At 38.4% G+C, this 23,340-nt stretch overlaps 1 protein-coding gene across 1 annotated transcript; it reads right to left on the minus strand.

Annotated features, from left to right (window-relative positions):
* LOC145989295 (oligosaccharyltransferase complex subunit ostc-B) lies at window positions 1–13,569 on the minus strand. The gene is made up of 4 exons (XM_083124630.1): window positions 13,321–13,569; window positions 9,542–9,615; window positions 6,886–7,103; window positions 1–157 (listed from the first exon to the last, which is right to left on the minus strand). Exons 1-4 carry the CDS (start codon window positions 13,457–13,459, stop codon window positions 139–141), a joined length of 450 nt encoding a protein of 149 aa, XP_082980756.1. The 5' UTR covers window positions 13,460–13,569; the 3' UTR covers window positions 1–138.
* Window positions 13,570–23,340: the final 9,771 nt, after the last annotated feature.

Here is a 23,340-nt window from a genome sequence, read left to right on the forward strand (position 1 = left end):
CAACTTTTATAAAATCATTTTTTATTTCTATCCATGAAAAAACCACACATATACAAACCATGATTGTAAGAATAATACAAGCAAGTCTTTTTCTCTTAGTCAGTCATTGTTGAATTTCTTGGACTTGTCTCCCACACATTATGACTGAAGGTAACCCCTGAAACGAAATCAATTTTTCACTGCAAATTATTTATTTAAAAGAATTATATTAAAGCATGCTTCAATACACACACACACACAAAATATTCATGACAGGAAATTTTGTTCTTAAATCAACTATTGCAGTTCCCTCAGTATGCAACAGGCTCTTCCATCATACAGTATTATAAAAATAACCCCATCCTTTGTTACATTTACAGCTTATAAATACATGTGTAGTTTGATCACTGATGCACATGGACTGAATTTGTGTTACTTTCTGCAATCTTAAAAATATCGAACGGTTATGAGATCTGAAATCAGTATCTACATATGTTTTACTACCATGCCAGTGAGTGTAAATTAAAAAATCATGGCATACTTAGCTTTGTTCAGTAGCATTGTTGGAGAATTTTCTGTACGTGGACACAACTTTATGAAATACCATCAAATAGCCTCTGTTCTGGGGTTAACAAATGTTGTATTATACTACAACAGGGTGGCTACTTACTGGAAATTCTGGGAATTATACGTGAATTTTGCTCCTTAGACATGAAAAATGCAACTTTTATTAATCCAGATCCCATTTAATCTACACATATTCATAAATATTCTGAGGCATGTTTTTCACAGTTTAGATTTTGTGTTTGTCGAGGAAGTAAAGAAAGTTGCATTGGAAAATATTATAAAACAGAATTCTTCTCTGAACTTGTGGTAGGACAAATGTGTAACATTTGTCGGCTAGGATAATTGCTAAATGCAAAAAAAAATCCCAGAAGAAAGTACAGTAATGGAATATGTATAGATTCCTATTTTAACTTCTCGTGCAGTCTTTCCTTATTTAAAACTTGCCTTGCTAAGTGTCATTGGTAACAAATGTTTATGTTCGACTACAATATCAGAGATAGACCATTATTTTGCATCATTTACATTTCTTTAGGATAGAAACAACAAAGTCTTTCCAGAACTGTAAATATTAATTTTTTCTCATTTACTACAATCTGTGACAGTTCTGGAAAGTAACACACGGGACCTGTTTGATGTGCTTCATCAAAAAATTTGTACTCTTCTTATCCAAGTATTCTCCCACAAAAAATCTTGTTTTATGCAACAAAATCTGATCACCTGTACATAAATTTTCAGAGTAAAAATTTCTATCAGGACTTGAACTTGAAATTTTGAAATAATTTGCTAGTGATCTAGACCAGGTCCTACTTTAAAGCATCAATGTTCAATGCAGTAATTAATTAATTATAGAAAAGGCCACCAACCCTAGTGGAAATGGCGAGTTGAACCTCATTTTTTTGTCCATAAATTCCGAACTGGCTCCAAAACATGATGATGATTCTGAATTGGGTTTAGGGGTGTAAGGGGTGCTCCTTTCATGTAGTGCACCCAATAGTCAACCTCACTTCCACATAGTACACCCTGTACTGCAGACTAACGAGGCTCTGGAGACTGGCCCCATGGCCAGTATAATTTTGTTTGTGTTGTCCTTATTTGAGCTGAGTGCTCTTTTATAGCCTCAGCTTTTAACGAAAGTCAGAAGATTTTAATATTTTAGTTATGCAACGTTAGAGTTGTTATGTGTAACGATAAGGGGCTGCACCCCGTATAATGTGACGGGTTCAAAATAGCCTTAGTGCTGACGCACCCAAAATTTTAAGTTCAAATTCAATGAATTGGGTTTAATGCCATTTATCTGTGTGTTTTATTGATTTTGCCCCTATTGTATTTTTTGTAACAAGAATTAATGTTAAAGATTTCCCCTGTACAGTCACCAGCAATAAAAGTGGGATATACAGATCCTGAAATACTCTCTTCCCTGCAAGGTGTTGTGTGTGTTGCCTAATTCTACGGCGATAAGTGGATTTTAATAGCAAATCTTCAATGGCAACTCTACCAGCCCCATAGATTTATGCAACACACACAACGCCTTTTAGGCAAACAAGTATTTCAGGATCTAGGTGTCCCATTTCTATTGCCGGTGACTGTACATTGCACCATGCCATTCAGGAATACAGAAGGTGTGGAGGATACAGCTTCATACATTCTCGATCTCAGCCATACTGGAGATGATGTGATCAGCACTATGCTCCGTCCACCTTTAACCCCCCCAGTACCCATTGATGAGAGGCTGGGTACAGAACTTCTTCTGCAGGAAAATCTTCTGAATATTTCCACCTGAAAACACCAACCTCGGGATTCAAACTTGGATCACTTAATAATAACCAAGTTTATCTTTCAGTTGAATTGAATTAGAACTTTTGGACACATTGGAACCACAAAAACCCTTTGTGTTGTTAATATATATATGAGGAGGTACCCCCCAAAAAAACTGAATCATAATGTTGTGTGCGGATTACCAATGTAGTTACGGCTTGTGTTGCTAGGTGTCATTAGTATGGGATGTCTTGCATCAATCTGCAAGTTGGCATTATTCTGTGCTAAGTGGTTTGTTCGTAGTGTTGCGGCAAGAGTCTGGCAATTTTTGAGCGATTGTTGAGATGGCGGACCACAAGGAGCAAAGGACCTGTGTTAAATTTTGTTTCTTGTTGGGAAAAACGGCTGCTGAGACCATTGTTATCCTTCGCCAAGCTTTTAATGAAGCTGCTTTGGGAAAGACACTAGTCTACGAGTGGTTTTCCCAGTTCAAAGATGGCGACATGTCAACTGAAGACTTGCCTAGGCCTGGCCATCCTTCAAAATGAATAAAACATTGTAAAAGTTCGAGATGCCATTAATGAAGATCGACAAAAGACTGACCATCAAGAAAATTTCTGAAGAAGTGGAGTTGTCCTGGAGTACCTGCCAGCGCATTTTAATTGACGATTTGAAGATAAGACGGGTGTCTGCTAAATTGTGCCTCGCTTGCTGTCAGAGGAGCAGAGAAAGAATCGAGTGAATGTTTGTCGTGACTTGAAGGCTGAACTGCACAAGGACCCAAATTTTCTCAAATTGTGACTGGGGATGAGTCCTGGTGCTATGGGTACGAACCTGAATCAAAACAAGCATCCAGCCAGTGGAAGACTCAAAATTCACTACGTCCCAAGAAAGCATGTCAAATTCGATCCAATGTGAAAACAATGTTCATTTGTTTCTTTGATGTGAATGGGATTGTCCACAGGGAATTTGTCCCCCAAGGACAAACAGTGAACCAGCAATTTTACCTGAATGTCTTGAGAAGATTGCGTGAAAGTGTGCGACGGAAGTGTCCAGAACTATGAGAAGTGGAATGTGGTTACTGAACCATGACAACGCCTCAGCCCACATGGCCATGTCAATGCGACAGTCCTTGGTAAAGAACAACATGGTGCTTGTGCCCCATCCCCCGTACTCACCCGATTTAGCACCCTGTGACTTTTTTTTTTGTTCCCGCGGATGAAGAGGAATGTGAAAGGGAAGCGATTCCATGACGTCAATGAAGTCAAAGATATTACGCACAAAACCTTGAAGAGTATTGTGCCACAGGAGTTTCGAAACTGTATTCAACAGTGTGAAAAATGTTGGGACAATTGCATTAAAGCACATGGGCAATACTTTTAAGGTGACTAGAGTAGACATGCTTACCTGAATGTACCTACAACATGTACGGTCATAATAAAACAAGGTGACAAAATTCCGGTCTTTTTTGGGTACCTTATCGTACATATATTGCAAGAAATGACCACGTAATCATCAAGGCGATTGAGACATTTATCAGACCGCTGGACCAACTTTGTTGATGCCGTCTTGCTAGAAATCATGTCCCTGCTCATCGAACCATTCTGTGGTAGCTCGTCATCGTCAGATGAGAACTGTGTTCCAGACAAGTGCAGTTTCAGCTGAAGAAAAAGTCACTGTGAGGGGAGGGGGGGAGGGGCAAGTCAGGGATGTATGGGTGTGGCTCCACACTTCCCACATGAAATGTTGCACCGACTGTTGAGTCTGGCGGGCCTTATTGGCTCTTACATTGTCAAGAATGAAGATGACACCGTAACTCAACATGCCTGGCCGTTAGTACGTAAAATGACCTACACCATTTCGCAACATGTTGTCTACTGATTAACACTCTCACCACACACTTCCACAAGTTGACGATGAATATATGCTGCCAGAACATTTCTCGCCCACAAGACATTCGGCTACTACGCCACTTACGGTAAAAGTAAAGTTGCTGAAACTCGCCATGCGTATGATGCTATCTGTTGCAACCTTTTTTTCTGATCCATCCATGTATATTAACAATGTAAAGAGTATGTGTAATTCCAGCATATCCAAAAATTCTAATTCAATTCAATTAAACATTGCATAAATGTAATATATCATATAAAATTTAATATATTCATATTTTTTTTAAAAAAGTAAAGTGATCGCCTGTGCTTTGCAACATGTCATGAAGGCGTATAGGGGTTTTGGGTTAAGGCCCCACACTTTCTTGATTTCGGCAGAGCTAGGGGTGATGTGATCAGCACCATGCTCCTGGTCACCTTTATCCCCCTTAGTTTCCCACTTTATACGATGCTGGGTGGGCACCGGAGCCGCTTGAATAGGTTGAAAAAGTCCTGGTTCTTTTACCCACCGGGGATCAAACCAGGGTCTCTCGCATGGTAGTCAGATGCCATAACGATTGAGCTACCGCAGCTTTTATAATATATATATTTATGCAAATTTTAATTTAAGGTGCGGAGTTTACATTTGCCATTTCATATACTCAGGCTCGAATCTCCAAACACAAATGTTACGGGATATACGAGGGCAATTCGAAAAAAAAAAAAACTCAGTTTGTGATGTGCAAGAAATAGCTGGGGATAGTGACGCCAGTCACGTGTGTTGCAGTTGACTTGTTCGCTATAACAATTGAAAATGAACGCTCCAATAGAAAATCCTGCAAAATGTGAAGTGCGTGCAGTAAATCACGAACTGTGTAATGTTTACGGACCAAACGTGATGAGTGAAGGTGTCGTATGTTTAAGATGGACGAACTGATGTGCACTCTTGTAGGAAATTGACAAAATGGACCGTGAAGTCCGTCGGTTCACGATATCTGAGCTTTCTGTTCACTTTCCCCAAATTTCTAGCACTGTTTTTTTACGATGTGGTGACAGAAAAGTTGGGATACCACAAGTTTTGTGCTTGTTGGGTTCCAAAACTCCTTTCTGAGCACAAAAAACACCGAATGGGTTCTGCTTTGGACTTTCTTTTGTGTTATGCCGAGGAAGGAGAACAATTTCTCAACAGAATTGTAACCGGTGATGAGACCTGGGTGTCGTATGTGAACTATGAAACCAAACAGCAATCAATGGAGTGGGGTCATATGCACTCACCAAAGAAACCCCAAAAAGCTTGGGAAACATTGTCTGACAGAAAGTTATGCCAACAGTCTTCTGGGATGCCAAAGGAGTACTGCTAGTTAAGTTCATGGAGCATGGTTTGACCATCAATTCAGAAGTCTACTGTGAAATATTACGACAACTCAGATGAGCCATACAGAAAAAGCGTCGGGGCATGCTGACTTTGGTTCACGATAATGCATGCCCGCACACTCAAGAACTTTTGGAGTAGTTCCTTTGGGATGTTTTTGATCATCCTCCCTATATCCCACATTTGGCATTAAGCGACTACCACCTCTTGAGGCACATGAAACAGTGGCTTGCGTCGCACTGCTTCAACAATGACAATGGACTTCATGATGCTGTTGGAGGGTGGCTTCATTCCCAGGCAGATTTTTTTGCAGAAGGAATCTCAAACCTTGTAAAACGTTATGACAAGTGCCTCAATTTGAATGGTGATTATGTTGAAAAGTAATGAATGTAATGTTGTACTTTTCTAATGTGTATAATAACAGTTCTCTATCTATGAGTGTCTGTCATTGATAACCAAACAGTAGTTTTTTTTTCGGAATTGCCCTCGTATTAATCTATGAAAAATTGTTAATTGTATGAAATATTCAAACTCAAATTTACCTAAACAACTTATAATCTTTCATCCGTTTTACTTTCCATGCAGTTTTCTTTTCCTTCCTTGATAAAAATAAAAAATTAAACTGTGATAAACTTGTCTCAGGGCACTTATAAATATGTATAAATTTAATGGGATTTGACTAATAAAAGTTGCAATCTTTCACGTATCTGGAGAAAAATTCATGCACAATTCTCAGGGTCAATAATTCATGCACAATTCCCGGTGAGTAGCCATCCTGATATTGTATTTTTTATAATTGTTTAATGCTAAAGTAAGTGAGGAACATTTTTCTAAAACATATGTCAATAGCCACAGATTAGTAAGTTGCGTTAAGTTCCTGTTCCTTAACCTTTAAACATCGAGATGTGACATATATGCCACCTTTTTTTCCCTTCCTTCCCCCACTTTGGAACACACAGTGACTCAGGTAAAGTTCAGAGATACATGTTTTTAGTGCTACACAAGCCCTGAGGCATCCTATTAGTAATTAGGAATAATTAATTTGATTCTGGCTATATTTGAGGGAGGGATGGGGAGGATAGGTTTGATTTATTTGACTTTAGGATGCGATCTTTCCTTCCTTCTTTCTCTCTCTCTCTTTCAAAGAGAGAGACAGAAACTGAAAGCACCATCTCAGCAAGTAATTACAAGGGAAAACATTAACAACAATAATTTGTGCAAAATTTGAATTGAAGTAAAACTTGTGCTCCAGAACATGAATCTGTCTACTCTTATTATGGGCAAATACACAATAATAATATGCATGCATGATTTTGTTATATTCTTAATGAAAATATCACTTACGGCAGTTTCATCCTCATGAATATCCAACAAGTGAAAAATGACACCAGAATGCACACAAACCCCATGAAAATCAGCAACAGGCGGTTGAGTTTAGGTGTTGATGGACTGTGCGTATGATCCAGGACAACGAAGCCCAGGCCTCCAAGGGTGAACAGAAAGCTGGATGCCAACCCCTCCATGATGTACTGTCCGTTTACCCGGTACGGCAGGAATGCCACCTGGAAATGAAATGATACAAATCACAAGCATGCAATTATCAAATCAAGTGCTTCCTGTCAACATTTGGAATAAAAATCAATCAAGTATTTACCCTGATTGATCCATGTTCCGATTGTGTGTTTATTTATTGAGAAAATTTCAAATACACCACACACGAGTATTTTATACCGAAATTATCAACAATGAAAGAAAAAAAGAAAAATTACAAAATAACACAAAACACTAACAACAATAAGTCAATATGGCACTATTTCATATTATTTGGCAGCATTTGCTCTGATGGAAGACTGAAAGGCATACTCTGACAAAAATGCATAAATATTTGATAGGAGGTCATTATATTGGGTGAGAGTTCTGTAGAAGAGGGATCATTTTGAATTTCCAGTTCAGGCTTATCTGTGCAAAATAGATTTGTGTTACATGTTGTGCGCAGAGCCACTCGAAAGTGTAATTCCTGAAGGACTCCGTTACAGCGGATTTTGCCATTGACAATTTTGTGTAGATAATTGATCCACAAACGGTGCTGATAGTGTGTCTGTAATGAATTTCCGATATCGCTGTGATATGCACATGTTTTCTGGTTACGTACAGTGTTTTTGTACAGAATTATTTCCTCCATCCTGATCCTACATTGGGGCCGTCTAGTTCTGCTTTGCTGCATGAACTTAAACAAAGACCACAGCTGTCTACATGTTCTCTCTGCTGTATACAAAACTGGTTAAAATAAATCCATTCAGCATGCAGTTTATCAAATATTTAATTAGTAAGATGCGTGGAAGCATTTCAGGGCTAAACAAAAGCAAACTGAAAGTAAAAAAACAAAAAAAACATACACGAGTTGATGTTGATACGCACACAAGGAACATACATACAGGAATATTATAATTACATCACCCTGGATTTTGGAAAAAAAATTAGGATGTTTTCAAATCAATAGGTGAATGAAAATCTCAGAAATGACATCCATTTCATTCCATCATGTCAGGATTTTAAACAATTTCACAATCAAAATTCTCATATTCACCATTACATTACATGCATGTCCTAACGCAACAAAAGAAATTTATTCAAGGGAAATTTCAGCCATTTCCAAATTAGTAACTAATTGTTAACGTATTTTGAATGCTGATCACGGAAATGACATCCACTTCTTCCCATCCCATCAGGATTTTTCACAATTTCACATATCAAAATTCTCATATTCACCATTCCACTACATTTATGGCAGAATGCATATTTATGCAAGGGAAATTTTGGCTGTTTACAAACGAAAAGGTTATTCTGGAAGTATTTTGAATGTTGATCACACACATGACATCCATTTTTCCCCATCACATCAGGATTTTTCACAATTTCACAAACAAAATTCTCATATTCGCAATTAATGATTGATTGATTTGCTTTATTTTACTTCACTTTTTGTGCTACTTTTGGCTGATTTGCGAAGATGAGAATGAGTGATGATATGATGAATGGACACTCACAAAGATCCATGCCCAGGCCGGGATTCAAACCCAGGACCCCTGATATTCGCCATTACATTACATCTATTACCTAATGCAACAACAACAAAAAAAAATATGCAAGGGAAATTTTGGTTGTTTACAAACCAATAGGTGATTCTGAAAGTATTTTCAATTCTGATCACGGAAATGACACTTCTTCCCTTCACGTCAGAATTTTTCTACACGTCACTATGTTCAATCAGCCCATGTTATTATAACATTGAGTATTGGACATTTTGTGAAGGAAATTTCCATGAGGGATTTTGAAAATAAAGCTACGTAATCAAAGTCCATACAATTTTCATGCCAATGTGTCACGTGAAGGTGGATTGAATGCTTACTATTATGTGTAATTACATTTCAAAATTGGAGGATTTGTATTTTAGAAAACCAATATTTTACCACCATCTAAAAAGAGCCAACTATTGGGGAAATGATGGAACTACACAATTCATTGTGAAATTAAGGCAGTTAATAAATTGTTGTTTTCTGAAAGAACTAGACATGATGGGTAAAAATGGATTTACTTTTTGACAACAGTCATCTGCAAGACATCCAAACCCATGTCGACCGGTGTTGTGTTGTGAATGTTACTGGATAAGTTTATGGTCAATTTTGAAACTATAGTAAGAAATGGAAGTCCAAACAATAAATAAAAGATTGCCCTATAATATGCCACTCTGTCATGTCCAATCTTTCCACTGCAATGTGCTTTTCTTCAGGATTTTGCAGCCACGTTTTCTTTTCTCAATCAGACCATTAAGCCAGTGCTGAAACGGCTTACTAGTCTCACAATTCAGGCAAGCCAAAAACATCAAGAAGTGGGTGGGAGTAGCCATGTTAGTCTTCAATTTCTGTACAAGGTGGTTCATTTGTCTGAAAATTCCAAACAACAGGAAGTTACTAATTATAAAATCATGTAAATCACTTACAGGTCTCGAGTGCCCATGTTCATCTGTTGTGGATCCTACACTTGGAGGCTCAACAATAACATCATAAATAATACCTGAAATACAATCAATATATTTTATACAAAGCTTAATGCTGCATCATGTGAATTTATGTTCTAACAATCAAAACTGTATCAAACCAACAAGGTATATCATAATGGATGGTTTTATTTATTCTGTAATTTCATATTCATGAGTTTCTCGTACAAACACAACTCTGAACAGAAATTATTTCTGTCTCTGCGTTGGTATTTAATTTTAAAAAAGGGGGGAGAGAAATGTAAGAGTTAAACAAGAAGTAATGTGTATGTTGTTTCAGATATTCAACAATAATAGGCAGTGTTGAATCCAGCCACTGGCGACATATCAAATTTCATGGGGGGCAATCTCATCAAATTAGCTATAATGCTAATAAAACAATACAGAGGGCTGGTTGTATAAACATCACTAACTGGAGATCAGATTTGACCTACGATCCGGTAGTGAACTAAGTTCAAGCTCCTATCATGTTGTATAAAGCTGCTCCTATCATGTTGTATAAAGCTAACTGTTAATTTGTCGATCTTAGATCAAATCCTGATCTTGGGTCAAAGAAATACGTTTGGCAACGTGGCAAATCCAGACATGTTGCTAGTGTGCCTGTGATGTTGCCAATTGTCCAACACTGAACAGCAAACATTTTAAAGTCGGCTTCGGAAAATGCATGTATTTAATATTTGAATAAAGAATAAATCTGAGGTGCTGGATGTAGTAAATATTCGAACATGTTGCAAATTTAGTAACATCACGTAAACGGCCATTTATTGCTTGTGCACGTCCCACGTGAATGATTTGGCCTTGACAACAAAAGCAACTATCAGTTCTCGGTTGCAAAGGGGAGAAAATATGCTTGCATAAATAGAATTTTTTTAAAAAAATATGTATTTCTTTTTAATGCTAAAAGGCTAAAAGAGATATAACAACTTTCTTATACTCGGATTTGGAGCTATTGTTCATGTAAGGAGATGTTTATTATATTTATTTTGTGATTACACGACATGTTACAGGTGGACCATTAGTTCCTGTAAGTAATATACGGAATTTTCCTTGCACTTGAATAGCCTACGTTGTGAATTGTAAAATAAGTTTGAGTTTTCCAGAATGGAAAGAAATATTGAAACAACAGTGGTGCGTGTCCTCTAGGATGTAAATTATGCATAAAACAAATAATATTCAAAATAAAATATGTTACTTATATTTCGGGAGGAGAGAAAGCTTTACCAAATAAAATGCAACGTGCTCGGTTCATAAAGCAGTAGATATATACACTACAACCAAAGTTACATGATCTGTTCCATTCTGCGGACAACATTGAATTGCAATAACACTAGGCTGGATGCATTAAAGCGAAATGGTAATATTTTTATACTTCCTCTTCATCCCAACGCAAGTTTTAGAATGATATCATATCAACAAGAAAATGTAAGAGGGTCTATTTTCAGTTTATTACAACACTCGATTGTTCTCAAATTACTTTTCTCTGATCGTGCAATTAAACAATGTTACAATATGCTCTTGCAGTCATTTAAGGCAAATTTCAAGAAAAAAATACATGGTATTTCAAACAGTAAATAACAATGACACATGATATATGGAAAGAAAGAAAAATGGAAGAAATATTTATCATTGTTCACCTCGTTGTGCATGCTTCTTCTTTATTATTATGGAAACAGGATTTTATGAATTGATTCTCCCATCTTGCCACATACGTTCACTTGCAGCACGTTTTACAAAAAAAAAAATATTCGTTAGTACCGTCATGTTACAAGAGCTGAACACCGGTCAATGTCTGCTGATCGGAGAAAAATCGCGGATCAACTTTGATCGCAGATCGCAGGGACTGAATCTCAGTTCAACTTCTATACAACACAAAATCAGAGTTCAGCGTGACCACAGATCAATTTTACTGGCTAATCAAGGATCAACTGTTTTATACAATCGGGCCTAATACTTTTAAATTTCCGCTTACTTCTGATATGCAATTAAATTAAATTATTTTGATTAACAAATTACTAACATATAAAAAGTTAAAACATTATTTTAACTTCTATTTATAAACAGAACTGACTCAGTGCTTATTATTATGAATAAGATAGAAAAAGGGTGGGCCTAAGTTACTTTTGTTTCATAGCGATTTCATCATGCTACGAATGCAATTTGGTAAATTTCTCGTATCGGACAAAAGGATTTCTTCAAATTTACAGGAGAAATTACTTACCGAATGGAGTTTCTTTATACTTGTGGAAGTGTTTTCTCGCATCGTTCATTGAATTTTGCCGGTAAATCATCTATTTTTCGATATAAATGTGTGACTGATGCACGAAAGCTCTTGCATCCATTTACTTCCAGGTGGATGTAGCCTGTGTGTGATGACGTAATCCCGGTCAGGGTTTCCAAACACGTGTTTTTGTAACTGAAGAAGGTACGTTTCCGCAAATTGTTTGTGGGGCTATGTGAGAATGGTGTGTGGGGCTACACATATTTTTTTAGAAACCAATTTTTAACTATTGTAACCTATACGTGACCCTACCTAACCTAACCTTACCGGAAATGGTTTGTGGGGTTACGTAGGTATTTTTGGGTGCAGTGGGGTGGAAACACTGCATGCCGAGTATGGTAGTCAAACTGTGACCGCCATCTTGCGTGTTACAGAAGGTAAAAAGAAACGAAGAAAACTTACCCAATGTCGCAAATTGAGTTCATTTCGGTACTACTTTACTATACCGCAGACACCTATCAATGATTTATTTCGCAATTTTTTACATTGCTAACGTACTATTCTGCATTGCGGAACATTTCTTTAGGTGAAATAATGAATTTCTAACGAAAATAATGTATATTTCTTACATTAACGAGTACTTACTGTTGTTCCTTATTTCCCACAAACCTTCCACGGGTAGCCCCAAATACCATTGACGTTAGCCCAAAAATTCGCGATAGCTCCACGAACCATCACGGGGACGAGGTATGCCTACTACGTTAGGTTAGGTTCCATTAGCACCCCTTTCGTTCAATTTAGCATATACGGACAATACGAGAGCGTATTGTGCTCTCGTGCAGAAAGCAAATGGCGCCAGCAGCAATAGCACGTCGGAAATAGATTTTCGTAGAAAACCACATGCATTTGCATTAAAATGGATTAAAACTACTACATTCCCGAACATCAACAACGCTACAGAAAATGATTTGCGTAAGTACTTTCTCTTGTAAATTTGAAGAAATCCGTCTCCGATATAGTAAAGTGTTACCTTCAAATTAAATGAACTAGCAAATTTCAGCTGTTTGTCCGATACGAGAAATTTACCTTTTGTTCAATATATGCTTTCGTGGTTAGGTTAGGTTTGGTTTTCTTAGCATTAAAATAAAGTCCCTAAATGCATTCTACTAAGGTTCCAATTTACTTCTACATTCATTCCCAGTAGTCTACGATACTTACTGTAGCTTGTCAACCGATAATACCTTGTCCATGGAAATCGTACATGCCTGCGTAAGGTAAGCCCTCCACTGAATTCATCACTGCTCATACGCATGCCTACCTTTACTTTGGTGTGCAAATAACTATGCTACCATGGCTGAATTATTTAGGTCCAACGTACTGATTATTTATGTTACTGATGAATATATTTTCAACAACATGTGTCCGAGTATGTTTAATAATACTGTATGTAATTTGTGAAGAAGTAAATATAATAATAGTGATAACAAATAAAAGCAACACTTACCTCCCGTAACCAAGAAGTAGGAAACTAAAACCAAAGAAAACATCACCATTGCTGACGGCTGTTGGAACCATGATGGTCTTTTCAGTTTTAAATTTGGGACTTCTAGCACATAAAAAGGTAACCGGTAAAAGAACTCCATATTTACGTTATCTACAAATTATCATCAGCCGATACGTGATTATCTCAATCGGCGACTTGCGTGTCCATCGAATGCGTGTCAACATCCGGATCCGACGCACAGAAAAACAACAGAAGACTCGAGAGAAACAGACTACTTACCACGCAAACAGAGACTTGCTTGATTTTCGAGAGGATTTTATGACGTCAGAAACGATTGTTCATTTGATTCATGAAATGAGTGACACTCAGTGCATGGGCGTACTTTGGACCCAAATTGGGGCTTAACTTCTGTGTGTGTGGCGGGCTTTGGGGAAGGGGGCAGGCGCGTATTCACGGGGAGGGTGATGGAGGGGCATTGCCCCTCCCAATTGCCAGTTTTGGGATATATTATTATGTCTAATATTTTTGAAGACTCAATGCTATATTTGGGAGGGTCTAAGTTTGTGTTTAGGGAGGTGTAAGTGTAAATTTAAAGCATGATGATTATAAATTTAGCCTTTGTGAAAAATTTTAGGGGATACTGAGGCAATTCTGGGGGTGTGGATAAATCACTCCAAACGTGTGCAGTTATACCCATGCTGGCAGAGTTAAATCTGTCGAACAGGATGAATGATGATATGCAGAAGGGAAACTCCCAAAATACACCCATTCCTAGGAAGGGATTTGAACTTGGGACTCATTGTAGTGTGCTGGGCTAATCGCACGTGGATAAGCTAGACTTACACAGTTTCTTTTCCTGTTAATTTATCGAGCAAGTGAAATGTTCATATGTTGTGTCATCATTGTCTAATAATATTGAACAAAGGTAAAAAAGTGGTTTTTGAAGAAAATACAACTACAGAAATTGTTTCAAATGAAAACATGACTCTGCATCTTGTTTATGAGTAAATTATTTCTATCATGACAGTTAAGACTGGAGTGGTTGCACGGATAACTGATCAACTCAATTTATATTTGAATGCTACTCCAGTTTGGCAACACTGTTTACCTTTGGTCCCAGTGAACCTTTCCTGGAACAGTACAGGAACTATGTACATTCAGCATTTATTTGAAAAAGATCACATTTCAGTTCAGCACAATAGTGATCCGCATGACCATTGATAGAATCATTTTTGGACATTTAGCATTTCCATAAATAAATATGAGTTTCTAAAAAATCTGTTACAAATGTATTAAGTGTATCCAGACCACAGGAAACATGTTTGTGAATCTTGTGTGGAAAGATAATAATAAAAGTAAGATCTGTATGTATGTATTTAAATGTAATTCACTACATTTACATAGAATTTCCTCTTTATTGCAATGTTTTGACTGAAATAACTTATAATTTTTTGCTATGTGAACCAGAAACTAGAATACTTTAAAAAGGACATTCTTGCTATATCAGAAAAATTTTGACAAATAATGGGTAAAAATGATAATATTTGATGAATCACAATAGTGATCCGTACGACCACTGCAGTGTCATTTTGTTGCAATGATGGGGATAAATAATCATTAGATTAAATCAATGGAGGGGAGGATTACCCATGCCCAGGCCAGGATTGAAACTACAAGGTAACCAAAAAAGTTCTTGCCGATCTAGAGCAGTGATAAACAAAGAGCAATACAGTGGACGGTACGTACCTTTAGGTTTCGAAGTAATCTCCATCAGCATCCAACACCTTTTGCCAACGTTCCTGCAGCTGCACAATACCCTGGTGATAAAACTCGGCGGGCTTGGATGCAAAGAAGTCCGTGAGTGCATTCCGCAGGTCTCCCTCATTTGCGAAGGATCTCCCACGGAGGTGGTTGTCGAGGGAATGAAACAGGTGGTAATCTGTTGGTGCAAGGTCCGGTGAATATGGTGGATGGTACAGTGTCTCCCAGCCAAGTTGCTGAAGGGTCTCCCGGGTCCTCTTTGCCACATGTGGCTTCGCATTGTCATGCAGGAACAGCATGCCCTTGCGATTCACCAATGCCGGCTCCTTCTGCTGCAATGCACAGTGCACCCATTGCAACTGCTGAGAGTAGAGGTCAGCAGTGATGGTCTGACCAGGTGGAAGGAGCTCGTAATGCACCACTTGCTGACAATTCCACCATACAGAGAGCATAACCTTTCGTAGGTGCAGAGGTGGTCTTGAGGTGTGAGGAACAGAATCACATGGCGACAACTAATGTCTGGTACGCTTGGGAGTGTCATAGAGGACCCACTTTTCATCACCAGTGAGCAAGCGATCAAATATGGGTGTGTTCAGGTGCAAAGTGAGCAAGGACAAACAGGCTGTCACTCGTTGTTCCTTGTTGGCTGTCGACAATGCGTGGGGTACCAACTTGCTTAACTTGTATGACTTCCCTATCCCATGCAGGTGCAGTCTGACTGTTTCAGCAGAAACATGGAACCTTTCTGCAAGTTCATCACACGTTAGACCATTGTCCTCCTCGATGGCTGCTTTCAGGGCCTCGTCATCCAATACATGTGGTCGTCCACTGTAAGGTTCATCCGAAAGGCTCACATCTCCCGAATGGAATTTCTGGAACCAATACCTGGCAGTGCGCTCATTCACGGCATTCTCCCCAAATGTGGCGACTTGATGTGGCAACTGACAGGCCCACTTTAAGGTCATACAACAAACACACGCGAACAAGCTGCTTCGATACCTCCATTTCTCTTTGACACTGGACGAGCTATGACTGCTGTGTGTGCGCAACGTTCCTGTATTACTGACAGTCGATGGTCAAACTAACTCCAGATCGCTTCGCAGGCACGTGCATCATTTCGTTTCCTCTCTGTGAGCACATGATTAATGGGACGTCAAAAACGGCAAGAACTTTTTTGGTTACCTTGTAGAACCATTTGATGGTGAGATAGTCAATCACACCAATGTACTTAGCCATCAAGATGGCAATATGGCTCTTCACTCTCCTGAAATATTTACTTATTCAATTTTTATTGCTCATGATTTATTTGTGTTTGTACACCCAACGGCAAAAAAACAGTAGAAGAGTTGTCCACCACAATTTTCATTCGGTCTGTATTACACAATGTGATGACAATGAATTGAAATAATGACAACAATAAGCAGAGAACAATGCCTGCTTCGAACCAACATAGTTTCATTCCATAAGACAACACAGGACGTAGAATAAAAAAGTAATGAAAATAGTGGTGGACAATTTGCCTACCATTATCTTTGCCGTTGACTGTACATTGAAGATACACTTTGTCTTCATGGCACAGTGTGAACACAATCACAATGATGAAGGTGAGTGATGATTAGATGAAATACATTAAGCCAGGGCTTCACAGTGCCCTTAGTGTTTCAAGATTTTTCCACGGCACCCAAGTCAGAATGTAGGCCTATCTAAAACTTCGCAACACTAAGTGTGGTTGCTTGACCAAAGTTAAAAAAAAAATAAACACATATTTCGAATTCAAAAAAAATTTACCTGCAAAAAGTACTAAATAGGCAAATTTCCCAGCACCCCTGTAAGCCAGCCATGGCGTACACTTTGGGAACCCCTGCTTTAGGGAGTACCCATGTCCATGCTAGGACTTGTACTCAGAAATAACTGCACGTGGGAAATGAAAATTATTTGTTTGCAATAATTTTTATATATCCCTTATGTAAAAAAAAGTGTGGGGGGATTGGGTCATAAAACTGAGTAGTAGAAATAAGAAGCAAAAAATTATTATTGTTATAAACTGTTTTGAATACATGAATTTCCTTCTTACATTTCTTCTGGAGTATCTAGCAATATAAGGCACATAACAGAAAGAAATTATGTGAAATCATTTAAAAATGAAGATTTAGAACTTAACACACATGATATTTTGCTAAGAACACATTAGCAATGGAATATCAGCAGGTCTATGAAGGGTCTCGTACATATCCATGCTATTGCAGTCACTACTATTATTGTACTATATTCCATTCTACACTCCTCACAAAAAGTTTGGAATATTGTTACATTAGACAATAGGTGATAGACACGGCCTTGGAATGCAACAACACATGGTATCTGTCTGGTGGACGTTCTCATCTTTTCGCTGACATATGCCACCAGTAGCGAAGCGTAGTCTTACGAAGGAGGCAAGCAATGTTTAAGTACAACAAAACATGTAGTACAATGGCACGCCAAGAGGGGGATTAAAGGTTTATAGCCTCATTGGCCCCGTCGCTGGATTTGTCAAAATATCATAATAAAATGACGGTTCTAAAAATAAACCATATGATCCTCAAACGTCACATTTACTTTCGAAATTCCGGGTAACGTTATTCGTATGGTAGTAAACGTCTTACATATGCGAACTTTCCGCATACGACTAAAGGGGTACGTAATTTCTTATTTATTTATTAGTACTTTTATTTGTTCATTATTTTTTAATGTGGGCAAACGGTGACCAAACGGATTTAGGTAAAATAACTCATTTATTTAATTTACACTGCGTGATTGTAATTTAAGATTTGTGGGCACCCTAAAAATGGCATTCGGAGTCAAACATTAAAATAAAAAGTTAAACACAAACTTTAAAAATTTCATTTCAAACCAAAGAAACACATGCATAGACGATGTACTCACCACAATAAATTCCAAATTCCTTTACATATATAGGAAATTTCCCGCTATCGAACAATTCAACAAATCTTAGGTCCTCAAGGTTCTCAAAACGTGAAGACACTCCCACGCTCTTTCCACAACTGGAAAGCATCCACGCAAGATCACTTTGGAAATCTCTGAAACGACCGAAAGTGATACCAACCTATTTCCTTAATTTTATTCATCATGGGAAGGAAAGATATATCAGTTTGGAGATAGAAATTAAGCGATGGAATCAGAATCATTACAGCAGAAAGAGTATATACATAATATTTAAGTAATAAACTGAAATACAGAGGCGTGTCCGGGGCCGGGGGAGGGTTGGCCCCCCCTTTGGCCCAGTATTCCTATGGAAAGGAAAGTCAAAGGCAGGAAAAGATGACAAAATGAGGAGACTACTACAAAAAATCCTGGGAGCAGGCACGTATCCAGAGGGGGGGCTTAGGGGGCTTGAGCCCCCCCGAAAGTTTTAGGTTTACATTAGATAAAATGAGGTTTTTGGTTTCTTGTGGTGTGAAATAAAATAATGTGACAATAATTTAAGGAGAGAAATAATTATCGAGGCAAGACGGAGATTGTTCCGTAACCCTGTTATTGATAATAGCACGTATCCAAGATGGGGTACAGGGGGCTCGACCCTCTCTCCAGGAAATTTTTCAATTTAAGTTAGATAAAATTAGGTTTTTGGCTTCTTGAATAATGTGAAAATAATTTAAGGAGAGAAATTTATCGAGGCAAGACGGAGAATATTTTATACCCCCTGTTATTGTTAATAGCACGTATCGAAGGTGGGCATGAGGTAGCTCGAGCCCCCCTTAGGAAATTTTTCAATTTACACTAGATAAAATTAGAGTTTTGGCGTCTTGAATAATGTGATTTATAAATCTGAGAGAAATAATTATCGAGACAAGACGGAGACTGTTCTATAACCCTATTATTGTTAATAGCACGCATCCAAGGTGGGAATCAGGAGGCTCGAGCCCCCCATCAGGAAATTTTTCTGTTTACACTAGATAAAATTAGGATTTTGGTTTCTTGAATAATGTGATGATAATTTGGGAGAAATAATTATCGAGACAAGACGGAGAATGTTATATAACCCTGTTATTGTTAATAGCACGTATCCAAGGTGGGGTTGAGGTGGCTCGAGCCACCCCCAGAATTTTTTTTTATTTTTTACTAGATAAAATTAGGTTTTTGGCTTATAATAATGTGACGATGATTTAAGGAGATAGACAATTATCGAGGCAAGACGGAGAATGTTCTATAACCATGTTGCTCATAATATTGCACGATAACTTTTCTTGCGCTTTCGGTGTTGTCGCAGCGCACTTGAACACTATGTAGAGACAGACTTGTCAGCATTTGGAAGCTGCACAACAAAGGTAGCGCCACACGTAGGGCAATTCGTTGTAATATCAAATCTCTGGAAGGCGGGTGAGGGCACGTTCTTGAATGAGAGAAGGAGTCAACTACTGGCAATATTAACGAATCGTTTTATCTGAGGAACGTTCTAGAATATAATGAGGATATAAATACGCGGATTCAATTTTTCGATTAGTGATCAGTCAGCGTCCTCTGGTTGCTTTATAAGATATAGTGATTCGGAAAATGAAGACATTGACGACTGCAGAACTTCCGGGACCTCAGTGTAATGCTATTTCGGGTCGAGGGCTGAAGAGATCAACCCCCCCCCCCTCTCTCTCTCTCTCTGAAGTGAATATTTTAGCAGTACCGGATATTGGAGTGGTTTATTAAAACAGAAATAAGCTGCATAGATCAACTGAAAATCAAAGTTTTGAGTGATGATTTAGTTTTGCCAGAACTAAATTTCGTATATGCAGTCCGAGAATTTCATGGTATAAAAAATACTTTTGTTTAAGCCTACTGGGTTCGAAACACATTCAAACACTTAACTACCATAAAGAGACAGCCGAAAATTTTATGAATGTCAAGAAGAGAAAGCAAGAAGATGTTGCATATGTAGACATTTTAGGCGGAAATTGCAGGCTCTACCAGGACCCGAATCAGGGCTCTACCAACTGAGCCACCTAGCCATCCTTGACTTCAACCGATTTTTCGTTAAAATGTCTACATAGTACATGTCCTGTGTATATCAAATCGTAAGGTGTTGCCTGTATAGTGAACAAGCACAGAAAATATAGGAGAGAAAATAAAACTGAGGAGCATTCCCACCGGTTGAGGAGATTTTTTTTTTCTTCTGTGGTCAACAAGAGCTACTATTTCGAGGTGACAATGACAGTGGCTTAATACGGGAGATTTCACACCGTGTCGCCTGAGGATTTCACAATTCGAAATTAGGTTTGTGAGGCCTTTTGTGTCGCTACGGTGTGAAACGTTGCTGTTGATTGGCCCATTCCAATGGACATGTATCGCCTTTTCCTTCGGTCTGAAACCTTCCTAAGTCTTCAAAATCGAAGTCACAAGGATGGAAAATTAGGGCCTTTTTAAGGTTAGGTGTGAAGGCAGGCAGACAGCACCGCAAAGGATCATATCCAAAACTGCAGGAAGAACGCATCTTACTTCAATCTCCAATTCGGAATGATATAAACTTCTGGTGAGTTGATTTTAAAAAATGTGTCCGAGATAAAGAGTGGCGTGCCCAGGATTTTCGGAAGGGAGAGGGGTTACGCATACTATTTTTGGTGGTCAGTCCTGATTTTGCCAATTTCTTCCTGTTTTTGACGTTCTTCTTTTTTTAAAGAAAAGGAATACTGGATCAAATGGGGTTATGACCTCACCAACCCTCCCTTGGGCACGTCACTGGAGATAAATGAATAAGCATTTGATCATACTGGGAGACGAAACATTAGATGTGTTGGGAACAAAAGGTTTCATTGTGCATTTATTGTTTCGTGATCCAGCTGTATTCGAGAAGACTTCCTTTGTTTCGTGCCGATATATGACAAGACAGCGGAAGCTGTGACAGTCATTTTTGAACACTTGTGAATGCTAAGGCTTGAATCTGAACAATTTGGTAGGTTTCGGCTTTTATAGGAGCTGCAAACATTGGAGGACAAGACACGTTAGTGGTGTTCAGGCTCGAATCAGAGAGAAATATTCGAGAGCTGTCTGCGTCCAGTTGGCAGCCCACAATTTGAATCTCGCGTTGTCGAGTGGATTGCCCATCCCATGCATGTGTAACAGCTTCGTAAAAAACACTCAAATACGCCATAGATGTTTTTATGCCTGATGAGAAGAAATGGACAAACACATATACTGAGATGGTTCCGGCACACAATGTTAATGCATGGAAACAGAGGAGTCGAGTGGTAAAAAATGTTCCGATTTCTCGTTCTGATTAAAATGACAGCCTTACAGTGGCGACGATTTAAGGGATAGTTGCTCCCCATTTTTTTGCCTCAATATTATGCCCTGTTAATGTTAAGCCTTGTCTACCAAGAGAAAACAAACTTTCCTTGCACCACCCTCCGCCCCCCATTTTTGAACCCAATTGCCACCACTGGTCTTAAACATACAAGTGTGAGGTTCTTACTATACCCATTAAACAAATTGGTGTTGAGCCCCCCCGAAAGGAATTCCTGGATACGTGCCTGCCTGGGAGCACCACTTGTCTCATAATAATAAAACTTAAAACATGTTCTTGTGTTCATAATATGTACAATGTATACGATTTAATTGTGCTGTGTAAATATCAGTAGAGAGTTCTTTTTAGATAGCTTTATTTTCACCCCAAGTTTTAATCAAAAGCAGTCAATTTATTGAATGTGGTTGTAAAATTTGTGAAACAGCTCACTTGAATTACTGTGTAAATAATTTGGCAGTTGCAAACACTGGTGCGGTCAACACTTTTGACGTAATTTGAGCTGGACCGAGCTGGACACAGGGTGCAGACCAAGGTCCGTCGAATCTTCCCTCCCTCCCTGGGGAAACTCTTCACGGGGGTGCAGACATTTCACTTACTGGGAACACAAACCCCCGCCCTTTACCATCTCGCCCGAACTCCCAATATCCATTTTTTTTACGCGTTTTACAATTCGCGAAATCTAAAATAAATTGTAATATAAAATGATATATATATATATATGGAATTTAGAACAATGATAATAACTTATTTTAGTTATTTTATGACCAAGAATTATTTTTATATTCGCGATCTTGTTTACGTGTTCATGAAGACAAATATTCTTTACTCGTAGTTTTTGGTGGCAATATATCCTTCTGCTTTCGGTTGAGCTCGGCTATTTTCGGGAATAACGCAAGCTCAGCAAGCAGAGCTTTTGGTGTAAGCGTTGTGAACGGGTTCCACTCGAATTTCATGCTTCGCCATGTGACTCCTTCGGGTGCGTTATTTTCCCGCAGAGCAGCCGCAAGCATTGAGGCTGGTGCTTGCTACAGACCTGCTGAGTGAGTTTGCGGCCGTAATTTTTCGCGAAATCGAGTGCGATGGAAACGAAATAAGGCTAAAACATTAAGTACATTAAATGATATTCGAATAATGCAAGCAGTGCTTGCATTGCTTGTACTATATCTTCGCCTCTGTATGCCACCGTGCCGATCACCTAATGTAACAATATTCTAAACTTTTTGTGAGGAGTGTATTTTGAAATGGTACGGTCTGAAGTTGCATAACTCTGGTTACCCAGTTGATTAGAGAGGAGTAAAGTATCAATATCTTACCCTTTGCAGTGTACGACATAAAATATATAGATTTGAATTTGAATTATTTGGGTGCGTCAGCACTTAAAGGCTATTTTGCACCCGTCACTTTATACGGTGTCCAGCACCTTACCATAACTAGAACATCGTGTTGTAACTAAAACATTAAAATATTCTGACTTGTTAAAAGCTGAGGCTGTAAAGGGGCACTCAGCACACACAAGGACAAAAAATAAACAGGACAACACACAAAGAATTATACTGGCCATAGTGCCAGTCGCCAGAGCCCCGTTCGTCTGCAAAATGCAGTCCAGGGTGTAATACGTGGAAGGTCACCCCTTACAACCCTAAATAAAATATATGGAATAACAGGTTTAAATTGCAATAGAGGATACAAGGTTTGTTGAGAAAATCTAAATTTTCACCCTATAGATCAACACAATATTAAAACAATCTATTCTTGATGCAATGATTTTGTTCAGGTTTGATAAAAAAGTATTTTTTGCTCTCACACTGCAAGTGTGACGCTGTTTGGACACTATAGACTCAAAAATGATCCTTATACTGAGATATAAAATCAGGTCTTCTGAGTTAACAGTACACACTAATTGTAAAGTGTTGAAAATAGGTTAATGGCATAGCTGCCTTTCAATCATGGATCCTGGGTTTGATACCTCG

Source organism: Lepisma saccharinum, chromosome 1 (genome assembly GCF_977018435.1).
Source record: "Lepisma saccharinum chromosome 1, izLepSacc3.1, whole genome shotgun sequence".
NCBI classification, from domain to species: Eukaryota; Metazoa; Arthropoda; class Insecta; order Zygentoma; family Lepismatidae; genus Lepisma; species Lepisma saccharinum.